Source organism: Mus caroli, unplaced genomic scaffold, assembly GCF_978045245.1.
Source record: "Mus caroli unplaced genomic scaffold, Mus_caroli_1 scaffold_6, whole genome shotgun sequence".
NCBI classification, from domain to species: domain Eukaryota; kingdom Metazoa; phylum Chordata; class Mammalia; order Rodentia; family Muridae; genus Mus; species Mus caroli.
The window spans coordinates 52,807,786-52,830,171 of NW_028227261.1; the positions used below are offsets into that span (position 1 = coordinate 52,807,786).

General features: G+C 42.3%; 1 protein-coding gene across 20 annotated transcripts in view; it reads right to left on the reverse strand.

The window, feature by feature from the left end:
* The window catches only part of Sgip1 (SH3GL interacting endocytic adaptor 1), a 209,652-nt gene extending 191,819 nt beyond the window's left edge, over window positions 1-17,833 (reverse strand). For 9 of the 20 annotated variants that reach the window (XM_085839154.1, XM_085839147.1, XM_085839157.1 and 6 more), the window contains exons 1-2: window positions 17,505-17,833; window positions 16,495-16,617 (exon numbers count right to left, since the gene is read on the reverse strand). In XM_085839154.1, coding sequence (XP_085695280.1) covers window positions 16,495-16,504 — 10 coding nt within the window. In that variant the 5' untranslated portion in view covers window positions 16,505-16,617; window positions 17,505-17,833. Of the gene's footprint in view, window positions 1-16,494; window positions 16,842-17,504 lie in introns of those variants that run through there. The other 11 variants (XM_085839146.1, XM_085839145.1, XM_085839149.1 and 8 more) reach the window with 3 other exon arrangements.
* Between the last annotated feature and the right edge of the window lie 4,553 nt (window positions 17,834-22,386).

The following is a 22,386-nucleotide window of genomic DNA, read 5'->3' on the forward strand; positions in this document are numbered from 1 at the left end:
GAACCCCATTCCCCACTTCCTCCCCAGTTCTTTCTTGAGGTCATTGGCTTACCCATACTAAACTAGTATTGGTATCATGAAATTGTAAACTCCTCGAGGTGTGCCTCACTGTGCTTGTTGTTCACACACACCTCATTCCTAACTGTATTTGGAATCTTAGTAGACACTTGCTGAACATCTTATGAATTTGGGCCAGATTAAAAAGCTAAGTGAAAGGTCCTCTGCATATATGTTATGGCTGAATAGCTTGGTGTTGTTGTGGGATTCCTATAGTGGGAGCTGGGGCTGTCTCTGACTCTTTTGCCTGCTTCAAGGACCCTGTTCCTTTTATTGGGTTGTCTCATCCAGCCTTGATGTGAAGGAATGTGCCTGGTCTTATTGAACCTTGTTAGGCAGTGTTTGGTTAATGACCCCTCAAGGCCTGCTGTTTTCTCAGGGGAGGGGGAGGGAGAGGGGAGTGGATCTGGGGTAGAGGGGAGGTTTTGAGGGGAGACTGGGGGAGGGGAAAGGAGGATAAACTGATGTAATACATCAGAGAAGAATTAAAATTACAGTTAAAAAGCTAAGAAGCTTTGTGTGGGAGGAAGGTGGGAGGTAGGATAAGGTGGGAATGAACAGCTTTCAACTTGCTTAGAGGGATATATCCAGCTAGTCACATAGCCAGATCTGTCTAATTTCCAAGCCTGTGCCCTCAGCTGCTATACCATGTAAGTAATTAAAGAAGAGAACTAGAGAAGCTAGCACAAAGGAGGCCAAGAAAGGAGCAGCTCCTGCCTACAGGGAGTCCCATGCAATTTCCTGTGGGATATAAATGTGTGTGTCCGTATGGGTCAGCACACAGTGCAGCTAAACGTAACAGAGATCTCTGCCAACGGCATCCAGAGAGGACACAAAAGTGTTTGATAGAAGCTTTTGTGGAGGAAAGTGGGATGTGGGAGATCAGCCTGTGCTGATGTAAGAAATCTTAAGCGATTCTCTCTATCTGATCTGGTCCAGAGACAGAGGCTCAGTGAGGAAAGCTGGCCTCATGATCTAACTGGTTCACCATCAAAATGACCATCAAGGGACTGAGGTACATTAAAGCCTTTCAAAAGAAGCACAGGAGACAAGTACAGGACAATATTAAATCTGTGTTATCTCCATCTCTTTCTCACCTGTCAGCATGACTCTGAGAAGGCCCAATTCCAGAAACATCTGGGCTAGAAAACAAGCTTATTCAGTGGCTGAACTGAATCCTTACTTCCCCCCTTCAAACCTTATGACTGATGGTGCCAATGGGAGGCTGGGGAAGGGATTCCATGGTCCTTTCCGATTTCTACCAGCTTTCCTCGAATAAGCATAACATGCAATTAGATAAAATGAGGGCATCTATTATCAAACATAAACTGATGACGAGAGAGAGAGAGAGAGAGAGAGAGAGAGAGAGAGAGAGAGAGAGAGAGCAGAATGCCATCAGAAGTCCATCCTACATCAAAAGTAATTGTTTAAAGATGTAGATGAGATCATGACCTTCTCCTTAAGCCCTGCCAGTGGCTTTCCACTGCCTCAGAATAAATTCCAGATCCATCCCCACTGCTCGCCAAGCCTGGCCTGACCTCAATCTTCCAGCCTGTCTCTCCCTGTCTTACCTGTCTTCCTTTCTGCTCATTGATTTCCCCAAGTCCCAGGTCCCTCCTGTCTGCTGCAATCAATCCTTTAATAGTCTCTTCCTGTATCTCCATGGGTCATGGCATGGAGACATCTCAGCTTGGGGACATCTGCTCAGGAGTCCTTCCCAACCCTACCATCTGGCACAAGATTCTTCTTGGGTTTTATTGATTTTAGCATGACCCGAAGTTAAGTATTTGTTTGTTTCGCTAAGCTGTCTCCTTGTTGTTATCTTTGTGTCCCTCTGTGTGTCCTGGTCACCTCACATCTAGACCTCTGGCTACTGCATAATATTCCATGGTCATCAAAACACTTCCAATGTCCCTAAGCTAAAAGCTGGTCAAGAGTGTGAAAAGATGCATTTTGTACATGTAGGCATGAGTTCATGTGTGTATATGTGGCAGCATGGTGTGCGCATGTGTGTAGAAGCCAGAGTATAATTGGGTATAATTCCTCACATACCACTTGTTTATGAGTGCTCTCCCTGCCCTAGTGCTCAGCATTTCTGTTCACCTGGAGCCCCAGCACTTTGCATGTTAACACTGAAGCATTAAGAATACAGGAGCACAGGCTAGGGATGGAACCCTGGTCCTCATGTCTATGTGGCGAGCACTTTCCTGACTAAACAATCTCACCATCCCCATCAAGCTCCATTCTTCAGTGATCCAAGCTGAGCTGTACTGCCATGAAGGAGAAGGCAAGAGAAGAGCCAGGAGAAGAAATCCAGTTTGAATAATTGGATCTGGCATTTTGAGGGAGTAGATTAGACCTGAATCCTCTCTTACCTTTAATCTGACATTGGGCTCAGAACTATGTATAGCTGGCTGCTTTGTAACCAGGCCAAGGTTCATTTTATTTGAACATACTTTCATCTGTATTTGAAACTGTCTCACTAAACAGCCATTATTAGTAACAATATTTTTATCCAGCTTAACAAAGTTATATATAGTTTCCCTCAATGTAATAAATAATTCAACACAACAGAAAGGTATACACCCCTGGTATCCAAAAATGAAGACTGTTTGTAGACCTGAGAGGCAGTGGATGTGGGGGAGGTTGGCAGTGTTGAATGTTCATCAGAGACCTTAAAACTAGTTACATTTTCAGGCTTATTATATCAAACCTAATCCTAAAATGGAAAACAAAGCTACCAAGATACAACAGAAAATAACATCCCCAAGGCTATATTTTTTATCTCTATAAATTTTCATAAGTTCCAAAATACTTTCCATTTTGTGCTTTATTCTTTATGACAAGGTGGTAAAGTTAGGGATGCCTAAAATATTCATCATGATACAGGAGAGGACACAGAGAGGTGGCAAAATGCCCAAGATGCACAACCAGCAGAGGGAGTGTTAAACCTTTTCCTGACCATGAATAGACTCAGCCTCATGTCACAGCCAATGAGCAGCAGGGCTAGGAGAGAGTAGTTTTTGAGTTAAGCAAAGTTCTCTGTCTATAGCTTATTTTCTTCTTCCATAATGAATAGCTTTTCTAAAACCACTGGGCAAAGCCAGAAGCAAAGCACCACTATAACTCACTGAGCAAGACCCCCAAATTCATATTTAATACATGAGTTATTGATATGAGCAATTTTAGCTCAATCACAAATTAAGCTCCTGGTAACAATCTAAACATCTCATGACATAACTTATCAATCAATGGGATATTAAGCAACCAATAATAACAATGCTTTTGAAAACTACCTCAAGATCATGTGTAGAATTAATAATAATGATAATATCAATAAATGTTGAATATTGAATGAATCAAATCCTTATAATAACGGTTTCAGGTAGAGACTATCTTGTGCAGAAGAAGAAACCAAGAAATAGAGAGGTTAAATAACTTGAAAAAGTTCACCAAATTTGAGAGGTCATTCTTGGAATTTATGGTTTTGAACAAAGTAAACGCTGCTTAGAATAGTGGTTATAACCAAATTGATAGAGAAAATGTCATATGTGTATGTACAGACATATATGTATGTGTGCACAGCTATATACATATATGTATATTTAGAATTTGACATAAAATATTTTGATTAAAAAGCAATTAAGAGCTATACTTTATTAAGCATGTACTTAGTATGTCAGGTACTGTGCTGAGTGCAGATTATGCAGCATCTCATTTAATCGTCCTAACAATTATATGCACTAGGCATTACTTTACCATTTTGCTAATATTATCATTGAGAGTTATGGAATTTCGTTCAGGTTGTGCATCTTCAGAGACCATATTCCTACACTCAGTAAGTTGTAGCAATGGTTATTTCATCACAGTGACATTTTGGGTGTCAAATATTCAAACAGTGAAACTTTTAAACTTACAACGAAGGGGGTGGGGAGAACATTGGACAGACATGGGTGCGACAATCCTTCGTGCTGCCAGGACCAGCTTGATGGGTGGTCCTCCATGGCACACTGTGTTCTGGAGCTGCAGAGAGGAGTCAATCCAGGGCACTACTTGACATCTCAAAATCACACAGAAGCCTCTGTAGGCCAGGCAGAGTCACATGTACTAAGCTTCACTGTGGACCAAGCTGTCTTCTAAATGCCTTGCAAAGGTTAAGACCTTTGAGTCTAAGAATAACTGTGTGCTAGGTGCTGCCCCTGCTAAGGTCCATAATCCCTTTCCCATGCTCATTCATTCAGTGGATGATATCTGAGTCCCGACACAGGACCCCCACTGGGTTAATTAAAATGAGCAGGGCAGGCTTCAGCCAAGGCATAGTCTCTAGCTCTTATAAGAGGAACGGGACTGATAGAAAAGAAAGTCTTGTGCCCACAGAGTACGACCTCTGAAACGTACTGAACTCTCAACACTGGGCACATAGGCTGCAGCAGAACCGACCCCTGCCTAACCCAGAACTGCCATGCTGGTCCCCACAAGTCATATGAGCCAATTCCTGAAACCAATTCCCCCACCCTCTTTTCTTTCACTCCCCGCTTCCCTACCTCCTTCCAGTGGTTTGGTCTTGTCTAAGTCAGTGGTCCTCAACCTTCCTAATGGTGCAACCCTTTAATATAGTTCCTCATGTGGTGATCCTGAACCATAAAATTATCTTCACTGCTATTTCCTAATTGTAATTTTGCTACTATTAAGAATTGTAATGTAAATATCTGATATGTAGATATCTGATGTGTGAGCCTCAAAGGGTCAAGACCTGCAGGTTAAGAACAACTACTCGAAGTCTAAGTTTTGGTTGAATTCTTACAACTTTTCATGTTAAATGACCACAACTGCAGCTTTCATTTTCTTAATGAGGAAACAGATCCACCCTCTTCCCAAAGTCACAGACTTGAGGTTTGGTGAAGGTCAGTCTGACCAAAGTCAACCATCCCCAGCATGCTGTGTAACCTATGTAGCCATGTAGGATACTCCACATGAGCAAGGAGAAGGGCCTTCTGGCACATAAAGAGGGCACTTGTGTGACCTTGAATGAGCACCAACTAGGACTTGTCACTGTAAAGGGACGGGAAGAACAGTGTATGGAAGGGAAAGGAGGTAAGAAAGGGTTCTGCGTTGCTCAGCCAGCGCAGTGAGAAGGAAAGGTGCTTCACGGGGCAGCCTTGCACAGCACAGTTTATGTCATAGGCAAGGAAACTGATAACAGACAGGAGAAGGGTCTGGCTCCTGACACACTGGAGGTGACATAGTCTGATGAAATGACTTAATGGGAAGACAGGAAGTTGGGCAGGGTGGTCTACATCCTTAAGAATCCATTGAGAATGGGAGGATGGGGTGAGGAATCAGGAAAGAATCCAAACATGAGCATGAGCTTGGTTACCTGGTATCTGCCTCCATCATCCACATTAGGGTCATGTCATGAGAATCTAAGAGATACTTGAAGGTTAAAGTCACCAGCACAAAAAGCATGCACTTGCCCTGCTCTGAGGATTAGACTATGTCTTGTCATTGTTGCTATAGTTAGTGCTATGTAATGCTATGGGCAATTTTTCATCTCTGTTTCAGCTACTCAGGAAGAATTTGTGATGTGGGGATGCATAGCTAGACCACCCGCATTCTGGTTTTATTCACTCTATTTTGACTCTGGGAAAGGGTCCATGGAAGGAAACACAGAGTGATAAGCCATGTGCCAACTCCAACAAATTCTCACAAGCATCCCAGAATATGATGTCAAGATAGTTACTGAAGCGGGACAGAAAGACCTCTGGGATTGATTAACGATGTGGGGCATGGTCCAGAAAGGAGCAGCCTATCATGTGGACATGGAGAATAAAGGATGATAGAAGATGCTAATAAATTACAAGTGGGTATGTAGAAGAGGGACGAGTGCAAGGCCTGTCTGCAGAGGCAGTACAGAAACCCTCTATATGATAGGCACAGTGTCGAGAAGCAAGGTTAAGCCTCTGAAAATGAATGAGTAACCTATGGTAGAACCCTGAGAAAACAACGAATGTGCACCAGGCTCTTTTGGATGTTTTCATATTCATTACCCCACTGTGGGCTGGGAGGTGGAAACCAGCTCTGTTCCTACATGGAGCATGGGGAAGCTGAGGGCAGGCCATTCCTGCACTCACTCAAGGTCACACAGCTGGTGGGGGGTTCAAGGCCTGTCCTCTTCCCTGACAGCAGGTGCGTGAGCTCACAGAGGAAAGTGCTATAAATGGTCCCATTGTATGTGCGCTCAGTAGAATGTTGACCCTGGGGACACATTCATTTGTGTGTCTTTTGGCAGTCGCCCAACCACCCTCAGCACCTTTGAACGTGAAAGACACCATGGGTTCCCAGTCTTTGTCTATCCACATTTTTGGAATCATGACTAAAGTGAATGTTCCTTTATCTTCCAGACAAAATAAAGACCCTTGGATAAGTTGCTGCATTTTGGCGTAGGTTTCCTCAACTATAAAATGAGGCTGGACCAGTTTAGTTAACCTTCAAATGATGGAGTGCACTATCGTATGTTCATGATAATAGCCCAAGCTTTCACAAGATGCCAGGGGAAAATGAGCTGTCCTTCTAAGGGAGAAAGGGGCTTTTGTTCATGGTGAGAAGCAGGTTTTCATATGAAATGTTTTGCAGAATGTCAGCTGTGAAAGTTTAGAGTCTCTGGGAAGAGTGACAGGACAGTGTGGTCCTTGTCACCATTAACTCCAGGGAAGACAATGAGTGCTCCTGAATGGAGCAGAGCCCTTTGCTAAGCTAGGGTCCTTCTTCAAGCTGATGGCTGATGGCAAGGACTAGAAAGAGGTGATGAAACCAACTTTCCTAGTTGCGATGCAATACCCCACTCTAGACAGCCTGCTGCTTGCATGTCAGAGACCCACATTTTCCAGCCATACCCCTGAACACAGGAAGAGTTCTTGCCTGGGAGTCAGAGTCTAGCTACTTATGGCATTCATTGGTTTGCTTATCAAGTCACTTCATCTCACAGAGCCCCACTTTCTGCTTTTTGGAAATCAGGATGTTAACACTTATTCTTTCTCCCACACAGAGAGGCTGTGGGATGGCAAAGTGTGTGAGAAGGTAGTATCTACTAGGCACCATGCCAGACTCAGGTTTCTAAAGACAGTGACTACAGCTGGCTCCTTTTCCCTGTCATTTTTAGTGTGATTATAGTACCTGAGACTAAAGAAAAAGTTCCAAGTGGTTCTGGAGGAAGTTTGGATTATATCACTCATCATTGAATGCCTAGCATTTTGAACAAGTTGCCTAGGATCCAATACATACCTTTTAATCACATACTCATTTTTATCAATTTCTTTAAAACACAATGTTTTATTAATTCTTTGAGAATTTCATATAAGCATACAATGTATTTTAATCATCTTTACTCTTTGCCCCTCCCCTAACTCCTTTTGCATTCATCCCCAAACCCTTCACCACCATAGAAAATCAATCCTCTTAATCAAAAACAAGAATGCTTTTTATAACTCAATGGCTCCAAACTGTGCTGACCACATCTGCATAAATCTGGGGGGCCATCTACTGGAGTATGCTCAACCTACCAGGGACCATACCTAGCTAAAGAAAACTGACTCCCCTTACCCTAGCAGTTATCAACTATCAACGGCTCTTCAGATAGGGATAGTGGCTCCTCTGCTCCTTCTCCCTTCTGTAAAGGCCTTTGAGATCCAGCTGAAAGCTCACCACTTGACAAGTGATCCCAGTTCTGAATGAGCCTTATCATAGGTATAACTTCTCTTCGTTGGATGTATTCAAAGTTCAAAGCTGTATGTTCAGCTCTGTGGATTTGGAATGATGGACTGAGACAAGGACATGGCATATCTCCATTTACTTAAAAGAGTGGGAAGAATAAGTCCAAGAGGCACCAACATTAGACATTCATTGTGTTGGCCTGATAATCCCAGCCTTCTAAAGATCCAACTGTTATAAATATGGAATGCTGACTGGCTTGGTTCATATTCAGGTCTTATACAGGTATCTCAGTCAGTGTTCTTTTGCTGTGAAGAGACACTATGACCTCTGCAATTCTTATATAAGGAAACATTTAATTGGGGACTTGTTTACAGTTTCAGAGGGTCAGTCCATTATTGTTATTGTAGGAGACAATGTAGTATGCATGGAGCTAGAGCAGTAGCTGAGAGCTACATCTGAATCCAAAGGTAGGGAAAGACGGCCTGGTATGGGCTTTTGAAACCTTAAAGCTCATCCCAGTGATATACCTCCTCAAACAAGGACACACTGCCCAATCCTGTTCCTTTCAAACAGTTCCACTCCCTGAAACTAAGCATTCAAATATATGAGCCTACAGGGACCATTCTTATTCAAACCACCACAACAGGCAACCAGAGGTGTTGTGAATCCATCAATGTATTATCCTTGTCATGGCTAGAAGACACAGCTTTGCTCTGACAATCCCTAACCTCTGGCTCTCACAATTTTTGGGCTTGCTCTTCTGTGATGTTCCTTGATCCTTGAGACAAAGGGTATGATAAAGATATCTCATTTATGACTTTATGTGCTAGACACTTATTCTATGCATTCTTAATAGTTCAATACATATTTTAATGGATAAATAAATAGTTGTAGACTAGGTTCTATAGGTGGCAGGTACATAGTTGCTTGTCTTCTAGTACAGCAAAGATGCAAAACAAATCTGTGGCATGCAAACATAACAGAAGCTCATTAACCAACAGAGGAGACAAGTAATCTATTTGAGTTAATTGTGTGCCGGGTATATGTTTTTGGGGTTGGGGACAGGAGCCTAGCCTCAAAATTCAGCCTTAGAGAAAGAATTTGGGAGAATGCAATCATTCAGCAGAGGCCATGGTTTCTCAGAGCTGGGTATTCTAGAGCTAGGACAGATCAATCATCTCATGCTGTCCTGAGGAAACACAGCCTGGAATGTCAAGTAACTTCCTCATGGCACCCAGCCAAGCAGTCCCAACATTTAGACTTGCACTTAAGTCTCACTTCTTGATCCATACTCTTTATATACAAAAGCCCATGCTATAGGAGTTCAGCACAATAGACAAATTCTCTACTCAGAAATAATTCATCATCTGAAAAACTTCACATTCTATGATGCTATCTTTGTTCACACAAGCACATCACTCAACTAGACACTCATGATATTCCTCCATTTATTTTAAATTATTTTTTACTTCAAACTCTCTAGCTTTAGAATCTATCATATTCAGGCGTTGCCTTAAAGCAGAGAAAAGGAAAAAGAGCACAGGATGAAAATGGTGGGATGGAAAAACAGGAGAGATGAGCAAGAGAAGGCAAAATATCAAGGAGACATGCACTGTATTGACTCAGATTTCTTTGCATAAGCCTTATTTATAATAGCCAGAAGCTGGAAAGACGCCACATATCCCTCAACAGAGGAATAGATATAGAAAATGTGATACATTTACACAGTGGGGTATTAGTCATCTATTAAAAACAATGAATTTATGAAATTCTTAGGCAAATGGATAGAACTAGAAAATATCACCCTGAGTGAGGTAACCCAATCACAAAAGAACACACGTGGTATGCACTCACTGATAAGTGGGTATTAACCCAGAAGCTTGGAATACCCAAGATACAATTCACAGACCACATGAATCTCAAGAAGGAAGATGGATACTCAAGAAGCTGTGGATACTTTGGTCCTTCTTAAAAGGGGGAACAAAATACCCATGGGAAGAAATACAAAGTGTGCAACAGAGACTGAAGGAGAGACCATCTAGACACTGCCCCACCCGGGGATCCACCTCATATACAGTCACCAAACTCAGACACTATTGTGGATGCCAACAAGTGCTTGTGGATGGGAGCCTGATATAGTTCTCTCTGATGAGAGACTCTGCCAGTGCCTGACAAATACAGAGGTGGATGCTCTCAGCCAACCACTGGACTGAGCACAAGATCCACAATGGAGAAGCTAGAGAAAGTACCTAAGGATCTGAAGGGGTTTGCAGCCCCATAGAAGGAACAACAAGATCAACCAATCAGTACCCCCAGAGCTCCTAGGGACTCAACCAAAGAGTACACATGGAGGGACTCAAGGCTCCAACCACATATGTAGCTGAGCCTTGTTGGTCATCAATGGGAGGAGAGGCATTTGGTCCTGTGAAGGCTTGATATCACACTGTAGGGGAATGCCAGGACCAGGAATCAGGAGTGGGTAGGTTGGTGGGCAGGGGTAGGTAGTAGGGGATAGAGGATAGGGGTTTTTTTTGTAGGGGAAACCAGGAAAGGAAATAACATTTGAAATGTAAATAAAGAAAAAGAAATCATCTAATAAAAAAATTTCTTTGCATAGGTGTTGCACAGCATGTCTCTTCTCAATATGAATTCTTTTCCTTGGGAAGACTCACCAAGATTAAGTCAAACTCAAGTGCATATTCTCAGATGAACTATTTTTTAACACTTCATAACACATTGTCTTATTTTCCAATTCTGTGTCATGTTTATAAGTTTTGTGTCGCTAGGAAGAACATAAATGTGAACAATTAATTTTTACATGTACCATGTACAGAGTGTAGTTATCAGAGCTATATATTTATATCTAGTTTTGTTCACGTACTCAATGAGTAAACGTATGAGGCCTTCTCTAGGTATGAAAGCTACAGAGGTGAACAAGGTAGACCAGATGTCTGCCTTTATGGAGCTTACCTCCAAGCCTTCAGCTTTGAGGACTCAGTGGCCCAAGGTGTGTGCGTGGGATTTGAGGATAACAAGAACAAAAGGGAAGTAGTGCTAAGGAGTGGCAGTTTTGCAGAAATTATAAGAGAACTGGTGAGTCTGCAAGCTATGAAGGACAATTTTTGCAAATCAAGAGTTTGGCTGGAGGGAAAGGACTATTCTAAATACCAGAAGGCATGCAGTATGATTCTCTATGTTACTAAAGCGTCAGATGAACCTGAAGAAGAGTCGGCCAGAGCATACAAGCTCATGTAGACTATGGATTTAAAAAGAGATGGAAATGGGAGGAATGGACATTTCAAACAAGGAAGTAGCACAGTGTAAGATATTTAAATACAGATGTTCCATCCATCTCTAATATCCTACAGAAGAAATGAGCTGATACTCAGATTCCAAGAATGGAACTTCACCCCTCCCACATCTACAGTACATCTCCAGTAGCTGTCCTATTGTGAGAAAGCTATGCTAGCCCTACCGTGATATGTATGGCCAGTGCAAGTCTGCCTTCTTCCCAGAGGGCCCTGCTCTCACTGTGCATCCTGTCTATCTATGACCACCTCTTCACAAAGCTAATTTCTTTCTCAAGCTTCCAAGATGCACAAGCTAGAATGTACCACGGCCCATTAAACCCTTCCTTCAACTCCTTCCTAGTCATTTCAGTAAAATCTCTCCCATTCTTTATTCCATCTATGAGTTTATGTAATGACCTTATCACTGGACGATGCTTCCTATGACAAAATAGAATTAAGGAAAGGTAGGCCACAAGGATAGAATGAAAAGGTAAAACTGAACAGAATCGAAAAATACAATATTATCACAAGCCACCAAAACTTCCTATGCATAATAATTTCTGGAGGTGCCTTCAAATTTTGTCTCTAGCTCCTCATTTTCTTCTAATTAAGTTTTCTTTGTTAATAATTGACTCAGAGAAGCCATGTGGGAGGACTAATAGCAATATCCAAAAGCAATCTTTGAAATTAAAAACACATTAAAATGCCACCATTCTCTTCTGCTGCATCACTTGATAGCTGGTGTGCTCATAGCAGGTATTTAGAATCCAGTCTAAAACTGGGTTAACCACCCCGATGGACTAGTATAAGACTATACACTCATTCATATACTTCAGAGATTTGAAGTTGCCCACTGGAATTGGATGAGAACCAAACAGTCTCTTCCCAACTCACAACTGAAGATGGAGATGGATTACATAAATGACAGAGCGCATATCAGAATCTCAGATGCACACTTAGATTTATTAAAGTCACTTCCCCATGTAAGGGAAGGGAGCCAGTAGCATTTACAGCACCTCTAAAGCCTCCAGAGCTAACTATAAAATGAACACTTTTGTTCAAAATGCTTTGTTCCCTCTTTTTTTTTTTAAATCACATCAAAGAATTTTCCAAATAGAAAATTCCATTTCTAGAGTTTGCAGGTTTATTGCAGCAACAGATGTTCAGTTAATCTCAAATTGGACAAAACCATCTAAGTAATCATTTGCAGAATAGGAAAACACTAATAAGGGAAAAAAGGCAGGGCCCTGCCAGCAGTTGGAGTTTCAAGTAGAGAGAAATAGAATATACATGTGGAGAAAGAAATGCGTGTTTTTCAGTGTGCCTAACACGCCTGCTCTGATACAAAGTAAAAAAGAAAAAAGTTTTCTTAGAGGCTGAAAATTATGAGTTTTGTTAAACGGACTTGAATTAAAATTCCACTCTACCTTGTTTTCCTGCCACAATGTATTATGTTATGTTTAATTTTTTAAATTTGGAAAAAGTTTTATAAAATACCATATCTAAAATATACTTATACAGACATTCCTGTGAATAGTAAATAAATAAAATGTATTTTATTTATCTTGGGTTGCAATGAAATCCTCTAAATAGGCTTCTTTTCCTGTTTCAAAACTGTTATACAGAATGAAATTGTTGACAGCAGGAAACTGACATTTTGAACACAGCACATATGAGCCTAAAGATGAGATTCAAAACCACAGAGCACCAGTTACTTCTGCATGGGATAAGAAACATACCCACCAGCCTCCCATGTGAAAAGACTCTAAGAAACTTTAGCTTACTTTCAGTTATCTTAGGAAATGCCATTTAAGATTTTTAATAACAATGTATCAAAGAATAGCCCCTGATTCCCTGCCCTAACCACACTGACCCCTTCTTAGCGCCAGCAATGCACACAGCACCAGCAACACACATAGCCATAGCAAAAGTGCCTTTTGCTTACCACCTTCACTCCCATTCTACATCCAAACATCATCGTACTGTAGCTCTTCTCAGCAAAGAAACAACTCAGTACCAACCACTGTCAAAAATATAAAGAATTCAGGAAGCAACAAGTCAAGTCTCTTAAAAGATACTGCTTTCATGAGGATAACTAAAATAAAGCCATGGAACCACACAGTGGTGGTGATCTGTCGGAGGATCCTGCAGTTATAAAGTGGACACTGTGCACCTTCTTAGAATTGGGAACAAAACACCCAGGGAAGGAGTTACAGAGACAAAGTTCGTAGCTGTGATGAAAGGATGGACCATTTAGAGACTGCTGTATCCAGAGATCCGTCCCATAATCAGCTTCTAAACGCTGACACCATTACATACACTAGCAAGATTTTTCTGAAAGGACCCAAATATAGCTGTCTCTTGTGAGACTATGCCGGGGCCTAGCAAACACAGGAGTGGATGTTCACAGTCAGCTATTGGATGTATCACAGGGCTCCCAATGGAGAAGCTAGAGAAAGTACCCAAGGAGCTAAAGGGATCTGCAACCCTATTGTTGGAACAACATGATGTACTAACCAGAACCCCGGAGCTCTTGTCTCTAGCTGCATATGTATCGAAAGATGGCCTAGTCCGCCATCAATGGAAAGAGAGGCCCATTGGACTTGCAAACTTTATATGCCCCAATATAGGGGAATGCCAGGGCCAAAAGAATGGGAATGGGTGGGTAGGGAAGTGGGGGGCGCTATGGGGGACTTTTGGGATAGCATTGGAAATGTAATTGAGGAAAATATGTAATAAAAATATAAAAAAAAAAAAAAAAAGTTGGCTCTCAGTATGAGAGCAAGAGGGAGGTGGTACCATTCCTCATCTAAGACCAGGCCTTCCAAAAGAGACTGAATGAACGAAGCCTACAAACTGTTCCAATCAAACAGAGATATGAATCTGAACCATAATGCATTCATCTAAATATGTATTTATTCTTGTTCCCCACAAAGTAGAGGAGGGGCTGAAAAGTTGCCCTGCCAGGCTTTCTCCAAGCAGCAGACAGAATCACTGCAGTAATAGAGCAGTGTGCACGCACGCACGCGCACACGTTAGTATCAACTACAGCCTCTCTAGAACTGTGTTTATGTGCATGACCGCACATGCATGTGTGACCATGTGTATGTGTCACACAGGCTCTGGCTGAGAACAGACTAACTATGCAGATGCTTGGCAGTGTAGTCTCACAAGACACACATGGCATTTCACCTGAGACCTGCTAGGACAGCATTTCTGGCACCCTGGGTGAGTTCTCATCTTCCCAAGGTTACTGTGGCATGAGCAATACCCTGGTATTCTCTGGGGTGGTTCAATGGACATAACTGCTGTAACACATCTTCAGAGTAAGACAAATTTAGAGCAGGAATTCTGGGATGCACTCTCAGAAATAGACACAGGCATTGTGAAAAGAGACTGGCAATTTAGTTGGAAAGCTACTGACTGGGAAATAGATTTCTGATTAAGGGTCCTACCTGTTTTTCCAAGGTCACTGAACAATTAATAGGAGACCTTTTAAATAGGAATTACGAATAGAAAATGTTTATTCGTTTCACATGGAATTTGCAAGCAGGGGGCACACCTGTCTAATTTCTCCTGCGGAGATTCATTAGAGGCAGCAGAACCCATCCTGTCATCTCTGATCCCACCAGTGAGAAGATAACATCCTCCATTAGGTAAATTGGGCAAGCTAACCACAGTGCTACTTCATCTCAACACCAGCCTTTGTTAGAGTTCCCGTTTCAGTTTCTGTAGCTCAGATAAGCTTATCTCAGGGCTTCAAGCTGATGTTCCGGATGGCACTACAGACCTGATTACCAGGAGAACCACTAATGATCATCAGGAAATGCTACCAACCTCCAAAGAACTCATGGGATAGTTTCAAGCCCAGAAGTGAAAGGAACGGTCCTCAAATTTCCCATGGAAGATTAGAATTGAATCAGAATGTATGCAGATGCATTTCAACACATCCTTTGTAAAATTTAGCTATAAAAAATAGTACCCTTCTATAGACAAGTTATCTTTTTTTTTCCTGATGAGGATAAGTCTTGTGGGCTTTGAATTAAAAAGTATGTAAGTTATACCTTTTCTGTTTATCTTGCTTGCTAGTCAAAGATTACATTCATTTGGAATTAACTAAAATTGATTTAATCATAGAATCTTAACAATCTCACTTAGCTCTCTGAACACAAGACCAGGCTCTAAACGGAATGATGCGCTGCCTCCATTTAAGGCTATTTCTCTGAATCTATGAGCTTCTACCCCAGAATTCTTCTCTCCCTAGAGTCACACTAATGACATTTGACATGATGACGGGGGGGGGGGGGGGAGGGAGGAAAGGGGGAAGGGAGGGTGGTGGAGAGAGAAGGGGGGCTTCACTGGTTTTGTTGAAACCATCTCCCTTTTATTCCAGTTTGGTAAATTGCTAAGGTCCATTGACCATTGGCAACTGGTAGGACAGACCTTGGCTTTAGGTGGCCCCTCTGACATTTCTGTGGCTGATCTGAGACCCATTATACACTAGGTTCTGCATTATAAAATCTAGCCTGGGTCCAAAATTTCTGCCTGTCATCTTAGGAAAGGCCAGGAGTTTTACACCATCCTGTAATGTGAAAACAGAAAATCAAAACCAGCACAGAGCTGTCTGCTTCTTCTCTGACCAATTTGTTGCATTTTCTGAGGCGATGTTGGCTGTCACTATCTTAGACTGGAAAGGGCAAGCTGGTAGAATAAAATGTAGTTTAAATAGCATCTCCCAGGGGAAGGTCCTCCTTCCACTTGGTATTAAATGCAGTAAGATAATCAGCAACTAATCACTTGATGCTAAACTAAGAGCCATTTCCTCTATGAACTGGTCTGATCCTGATGAAGGAGCAAAGAGGCCCAGGTCTTTTTCTTAGATCGTTCATTCTGCTGCAATGACAGCCCTCATAAAACTCCAGTTTATGAACCAAATTTGTTGCACCCCTCACTCCAATACTATAATGCAAATCCCAAAGATCAGAATATCTTACAAGATATGTAAGCAGTTCACTGAAAATGCCAGCATAGGTAACTCTCTCGATGACCTCTTCTGTCTAATATCAATTTCGGAAAATTACTTTCCATTGCAGATTTAACCAGCGTGCTTAACCTTCCACAGAAACCCCCTATCTTCTTCCCCAACTTGTTTGGTCTGAGACCTTCTTCTTGGCTGCCTCAGCTTCCTGCAAACACTTAGGCTTTTCTCTTTTCAAAGGGGCTGGGAGCTGTGGAGATTCTGAGCTAGATAGAAACCCTGTGGTTTGATTCCATTAGTCTAAGCCTGGGCCCGGTTGCAAGCAAGCTGCAGTATCTGCTTGCAAAAATCCTGGCAGCCAGGTTCTAGACACAGACACCACGGGCTGCATGCATTCTTCCATACTGGTCTACCCAAATCTTGCCTGGAGCCAGCCAACCACAGCAGAGGGAATCCTACCTTCCATCATGGTGGCAGAATTGCATTCCTTATTTTCCAAGAAGTCAGAAAAAACACAGGAGGATACGCTTCCAGGTCCCAGCTAAGTCCTCACAAAGCTGCCGCTGAGGTCTGCTCTGCTTGCTGCCAAGCCAAAGGAGACAAGTGTTAACCTGAAAGACCGGCCATGGATGCAGCTGGTGCTGCTTCACCTACAGTCTCCCAGGAAGATGCTGTGAGAGAAAGGCAGAGAGGAACAGCAAGCCGGCGAGCTGCACCGCCTGCGCTGCCTCGGCCAATCCCTTCAGCTCTGGACCGCGTCACATGGTAGCCAGCCTGCATCTCCTGACACAATACCCCCGGAGAGCGCACGGAACCCATTTCCCGTCCCCATTGCTCGCTACCCCCACTGCCTCCCGCTCCTCTCCAAACACACAGCCCCTTCCCCACCTGGTGACGCACTTCCCCCGCCCCTCCTCGTGGTCCTTGCAAGCCTATTGCGGCTCTGGGGCGCCCGATGATCTGAACTGCCACCCTGACAGGGGATGCCAGCGAGAAAGAAGCCCAGGAGGCTGATCCCAGGGAATTTTTTTTTTCCGTTTTTCTCTCTTTTACTTATTTTTTAAGAAAACACTTCTTAGTAATTCCAGATCTTAGCAACACACTTTTACACTCCCATTCCAACCTCACTTTGACCTGAAGGAATTTCAAATGTCAGCGCTTGGCCTCTGTGCACATCTGTCATCTGTGGCTGGCTCGCGCTCTCTTTCGGTCTCTCTGGCCCCCACACCCCCGCGCCCTGTCTCTCTGTCTAGGTCTCTCTGTCTCTCCTTGTGTGTCTCTTCCTCTCATTCACGAGAGAAAAATCAATTCACTGACGTCACATCATAAACAACCATCCCCCAAAGGATGATGCAGGAAAAAAAAAAAAATTCACCCCAGCTGCCTTGAAAGGAAGCAGGAAATTAATTGCGCATGACATGCCCAAGGGCTGGCAACTGTCATTAAAACAAAGAAACAAAAGAACCCACCCGATTCGGGCTCTGGAATCAAACAGGCGATGCTCCAGCTCATTTCTGGGGCGAGAGGCGGGAGAGGGGGACTGAAGGCAGGAGTCTCAGCGCCGGCCGCCTCAGGCGTGCGCGCGTCGCCTCCTCCCACGCACTCCGCTCCGCAGCCGCGACCCCGGGGCTGCGGGGGCCCTCCGTCACCGCGTCCTCCCGCCGAGCTGGGCCGACGCTTGCCCCCAGGTGGGGAGCCTCGCTCGCAGCCTCGGCTACAGCTGCCAACTGAAGCCCCTGCTACATGGCAGGTTTTGCAAGACGCTCCTCCCGCGATCTTCAGTCGCCTAGGAGCCCAGTCGTTCACCCCAAGGGAAATCCAGAGGGGAAGGCAATCAGTCCAGGTTGCGCTGGAGGAATGGGCGGAGCCTGGGGCTTGGCAACTTGCTAGGATGGGGAAAGGTTCAGGCACGAGGTCTGGTGGAGCTGAGGGTCTGTCACCTGAGTGCTATCAAAAGTCCTAGGAGTCCTTCAAAGGGAGGGACTCCCAGGCCTGGTGTCCTGCGTTCCTGGGTTTAACCAGGCTAAAACAACAAAGCAAAAGGAAATAAATTGAATTGAGTAAGGAAGGCCTATCACTGTAGGGAGCAGATGATGAAGTCTGGAGGCTAGAGAAAGGTCTTTAAACTAAGGAAGAATAGCAGAGCCGGGGCTATGAAAATCCCTTTATTGAAGATCAGGTCAGAAACTCTAACAATAGGGCCGATCATTTATAACACCCTCACTTAGTATTACCCAGATCTCGACATAGTCTGATTCTTTCCTCCAGAGGGAATATGAGATATTGGTGGCTGTGAAATGCTAAAGAGGCCAAGCGAAGAGATGAATTAGCCAAAATCAAAAAGCAACTCAGTTTCTTAGTAACTTACAAGAGTTTTATAATAATAATTAATGATAATAACAATAATAATTTTTTTTTAAAAGCCTCATTGTTTTCCCACAAGGATCCATCTTTCTATGGCTTCTGCGTTTAACTATTAAAGTCTCCTGAGAGATACACATGCTTTTCCCTAGGCCTATGAGGCAGTCGAGTTTTAAAAGGAAGAGATGACAAAGTAAACTTGTCTTAAGGGCAAGTTGATCTGCTCTAAAAACTGCGGTGGGTTATTGCATAAAGGATGTATGTATGTGTGTGATTAGCAAATTATTTTAATGAAGGTGAACAACATGGATGGAGACTGGTGTCAAACAATGAAATGGAACCCTGTCTCTTCTTCATTGAGGTCTGAGAACAGAGGCCAGTTATACAACTCTGGACTTTGGCGTCTTACCTATAAAATGGAAGTTAGAATAATACCAAGTCCACAAGCCTACAAACCAGTGGTTCTCAAGCATGTGGGCCGTGACCCTTTTGCAGGTCAAATGGCAGTGGTTACCTAAGACCATCAGAAAACATAAATATTTGCGTTGGGATTTATAACAGTAGCAAAAGTACAGTTATGAAGTCCCAACAAAAATAATTTTATGGCTGGGAGTTCCCACAACATGAGGCACTGTATTAAAGGGCCATAGTATTAGGAAGGTTGGGAACCTCTGCTATAAATAATAATAAAGCAAATCTGTGGTGATGCCTTACTATATATCCAGAAGTGTTCTGATACTCTGCCTGAACGTTACTTAGAGGTGTGTCTACAGCTTTGCTAAGTCCTCTATGTTAGCTTTGCAGAATTAATATCACTGAAGGGCTGGCACATGGTTCCAGAAGGTTTCAGCCAGAGACTTGAATGCACAGAGAGCTACACCCACTAAGAACAGTGGTGAAAGATAAGGTGAGACAGAGGGCCAGCTTGTGAGAGATGCCTGAAAAGTTGCTGAAGAGAAAATAGAGCCAAGCACGATTAATTGGGAAAATACAAGGCTGATGAAATTTTAGCATAGTTCAGGGGGAAAAATGGGGTGAACTTGAGGTGGACATTATAAAATTAATAAGGAACTCTGAATGGCGAAGTTTGGTCAGGTGAGGTCTGGAGGTAAATGGAAGCAGGAAATGCAGGAGATGGACCATGGCTGCAGATCGCAGGCAGGGAGAGTCTGCTGCCTCTGATTCCAGCCATGGCTCAACTGTAACACAGAGAAGCCTCTCACATTTACTGCAAGCTCACACCAGTTTGGTATTAGGATTGAACGCCTAACAGCTAGACAGAAAGATAAATAAACAGCCAGGAAGTATGTAAGAGATGTTCAATGCCACTCATTACCAGGGAAATACAAACCCAGTTAAAACTGTCTATTAACAATAAGACACAAACATAACAGAGTCTGATAGAGAGCTGAGAAAAGAGAACTCTTACACACTGTTAGTAGAAGCGCAGTTGTAAAAACAATAGAAAGCTTGCTTAACCTGACAGAGGACTACAACGTGGTCAGGTAGTTTTACTCGTGGGATACATTCAGAAAGAAAGAAAGAAAGTAGTATGTTAAAGAGACATCTGCTCTTACCTGTATATTGTGTTATTATTGGCAATAGCCAAGACATTGAACTAGCCTAAGTGTCCATCAACAAGCAGCTCAAAGATTCTTGTTCTCAATATATTTTGAAAATTTTTAATGTACATTTTAATGTAACATTGTACATACTTACGAGGCACAATGTAGTATATACGAGCAGATGTAGCATGCTTAGCAATTAGAGCAAGGTAATTCATACATCTACCATCTCAACGAGAGAGAGAGAGAGAGAGAGAGAGAGAGAGAGAGAGAGAGAGAGAGAGGAGTGATTTAAAATCTTTCCTACTAGCTATCTAGAAGTATACAACTATGATCAATTGTATGACTCTACTGTACAATGGACTATTAGAGGTTACACTTAGCCAGCTGCATTGCTACATACAGACACCTATTAACCATCTTCCCTTCACCCATTCCCTTACAGTTACGTGCTGCAAATAACATGGTTCTACTCTCTACATCAGTCAAATCAAATGGTTCGCTTCCGCATATGATGAGAATCTGTGGGATTTATCTTTCTGTACTTGAGGGACTTTATGTCACCTAAGCTAATGTCCTGTAACCTTCCTCGTGTTACAGTAAGTAGCACATTTTTGATTAACGAATACTCCACTATATATAAATAATCACACATATATGAATAATCATATACATGTGTGTGTGTGAATAGTCATATATGTATGTGACATTTTCCTTAGCCATTCATTCGTTGATAGACACTTAGGCTGATTCCATATCTTGGTTATTGCCAATAATAACACAGTATACAGGTAAATGCAGATGTCTCTTTAACATACTACTTTCCTTCCCTTTGAATGAATATATGTGCAGTAGCTGAAGTTAAGAATAAGACTTAAATGTCATTTCTCATTATTATTTGAACTTTGGTATGATTTTATGGATGCCAAGCAAAAATCAGGGGTGAAAAAGAAATAAAATGTTGTAATAGACAACATTTGCTTATTACACTGTTTTCTCTGTCTGGGTACAAAGGGGGGCTGTATCTACCTGTTTGTTGATGGAGTACTGTGACTAAGTTTCAGTCAACAGAATTTTCCAGACACGGATGTTACAAATATCCTGCAGATTCTCTATATTTTCCTCCAACTTCCAAAGAAGACCTCTTCTTGATCACAGGGAGGTTAACCCGTAGCTCTTCTTATCTTACCTTTGGATAGAGACCTGTCTGGTTTGCTTTAGGCTGTAGACATGAGTGAACTAAGTGTTGATTGTAACTTTCTGTAGCCAGCGTGTTTACATGTGCACACCTGATGTGCAATCCATGTTATTGCAATCACTAAATAGCACTCATTGAGTACTTTATAAACATAATTCTTATAGCTTTAAAGGCTGTAATTTAAAAATCAATGCCAGGAGTGTGTCTGGAGGGAACTTGTTGTTTTGCTTATAAATGGTATCATCTCTCATGCAATCACATTGCAGAAGGATGGGTATTCCTGGAGTCTTTTATAGGGATCCTAATCCTATTTATGAGTCCTTTATTGAAATATATGAGCATAATCTTTTTGCAGATAATTTATTCAATGTATGTTCTAAGCAGAGATAGAGGAAGGCAGTGCAAACTGAAGGATCCAAGTGAGGAAGCCACTGGCAAGCAAGAACGAAGCACACTCTACGTCTAGAAGTGCCCTGTACAATGTGGCATTCTCTTAGCTGCATGCAAAGTGCCTAGTCTGAGAAAAGATGCAAATATAAAATACACTCTGGATTTGTAGAGAGTACAAAGCAAAGAGAATATAATATATCTCATTATCATTTTATGTTTACAATGCATAGGAATGACAATGTTTCTCTACATTTGGTTAGGTAAAAAATATTAATTTATTTTAAAACAAATGGTTATTACTGTGTGTGCACATATGTGTGAGTGGGGAAATAGGTCAGGAGAGGGTGATGGATGGTGAATGTGATCAAAGTACATGACACATTTGAACAAGTATGTCATTATAAACCCATTGCTGTGTACAGTGTATAGACACTTAAATCTGTAGGATAAGCAAAGTTAGCTGACGTACATGTATGGATATACAGAAAAATGCTAGAAAATATAGTATAGAAAGAAAACTGTGGTCGGGCAGTGGTGCCACATGTTTTTAATCCCAGCACTCAGGAGGCAGAAGCAGGCAGAACTCTATGAGTTCAAGGCCAGTCTGGTCTTCAGAGCAAGTTCCAGGACAGCCAGTGCTACATAGAGAAACCCTGACTAGGAGAACAAAACAAAAAAAACGAAACAAAATTAAAAAAAATCCCTCAAAACAAAACAAAAAAAATCCCACAAAACGAAACAACAACCAAAAAGCAAACAACCCCCCTCCAAAGCAAAACAAACAAAACAATAAACAAAACTGTGGCATTAATAAAAGCAAACTAGAATGATCTCTGT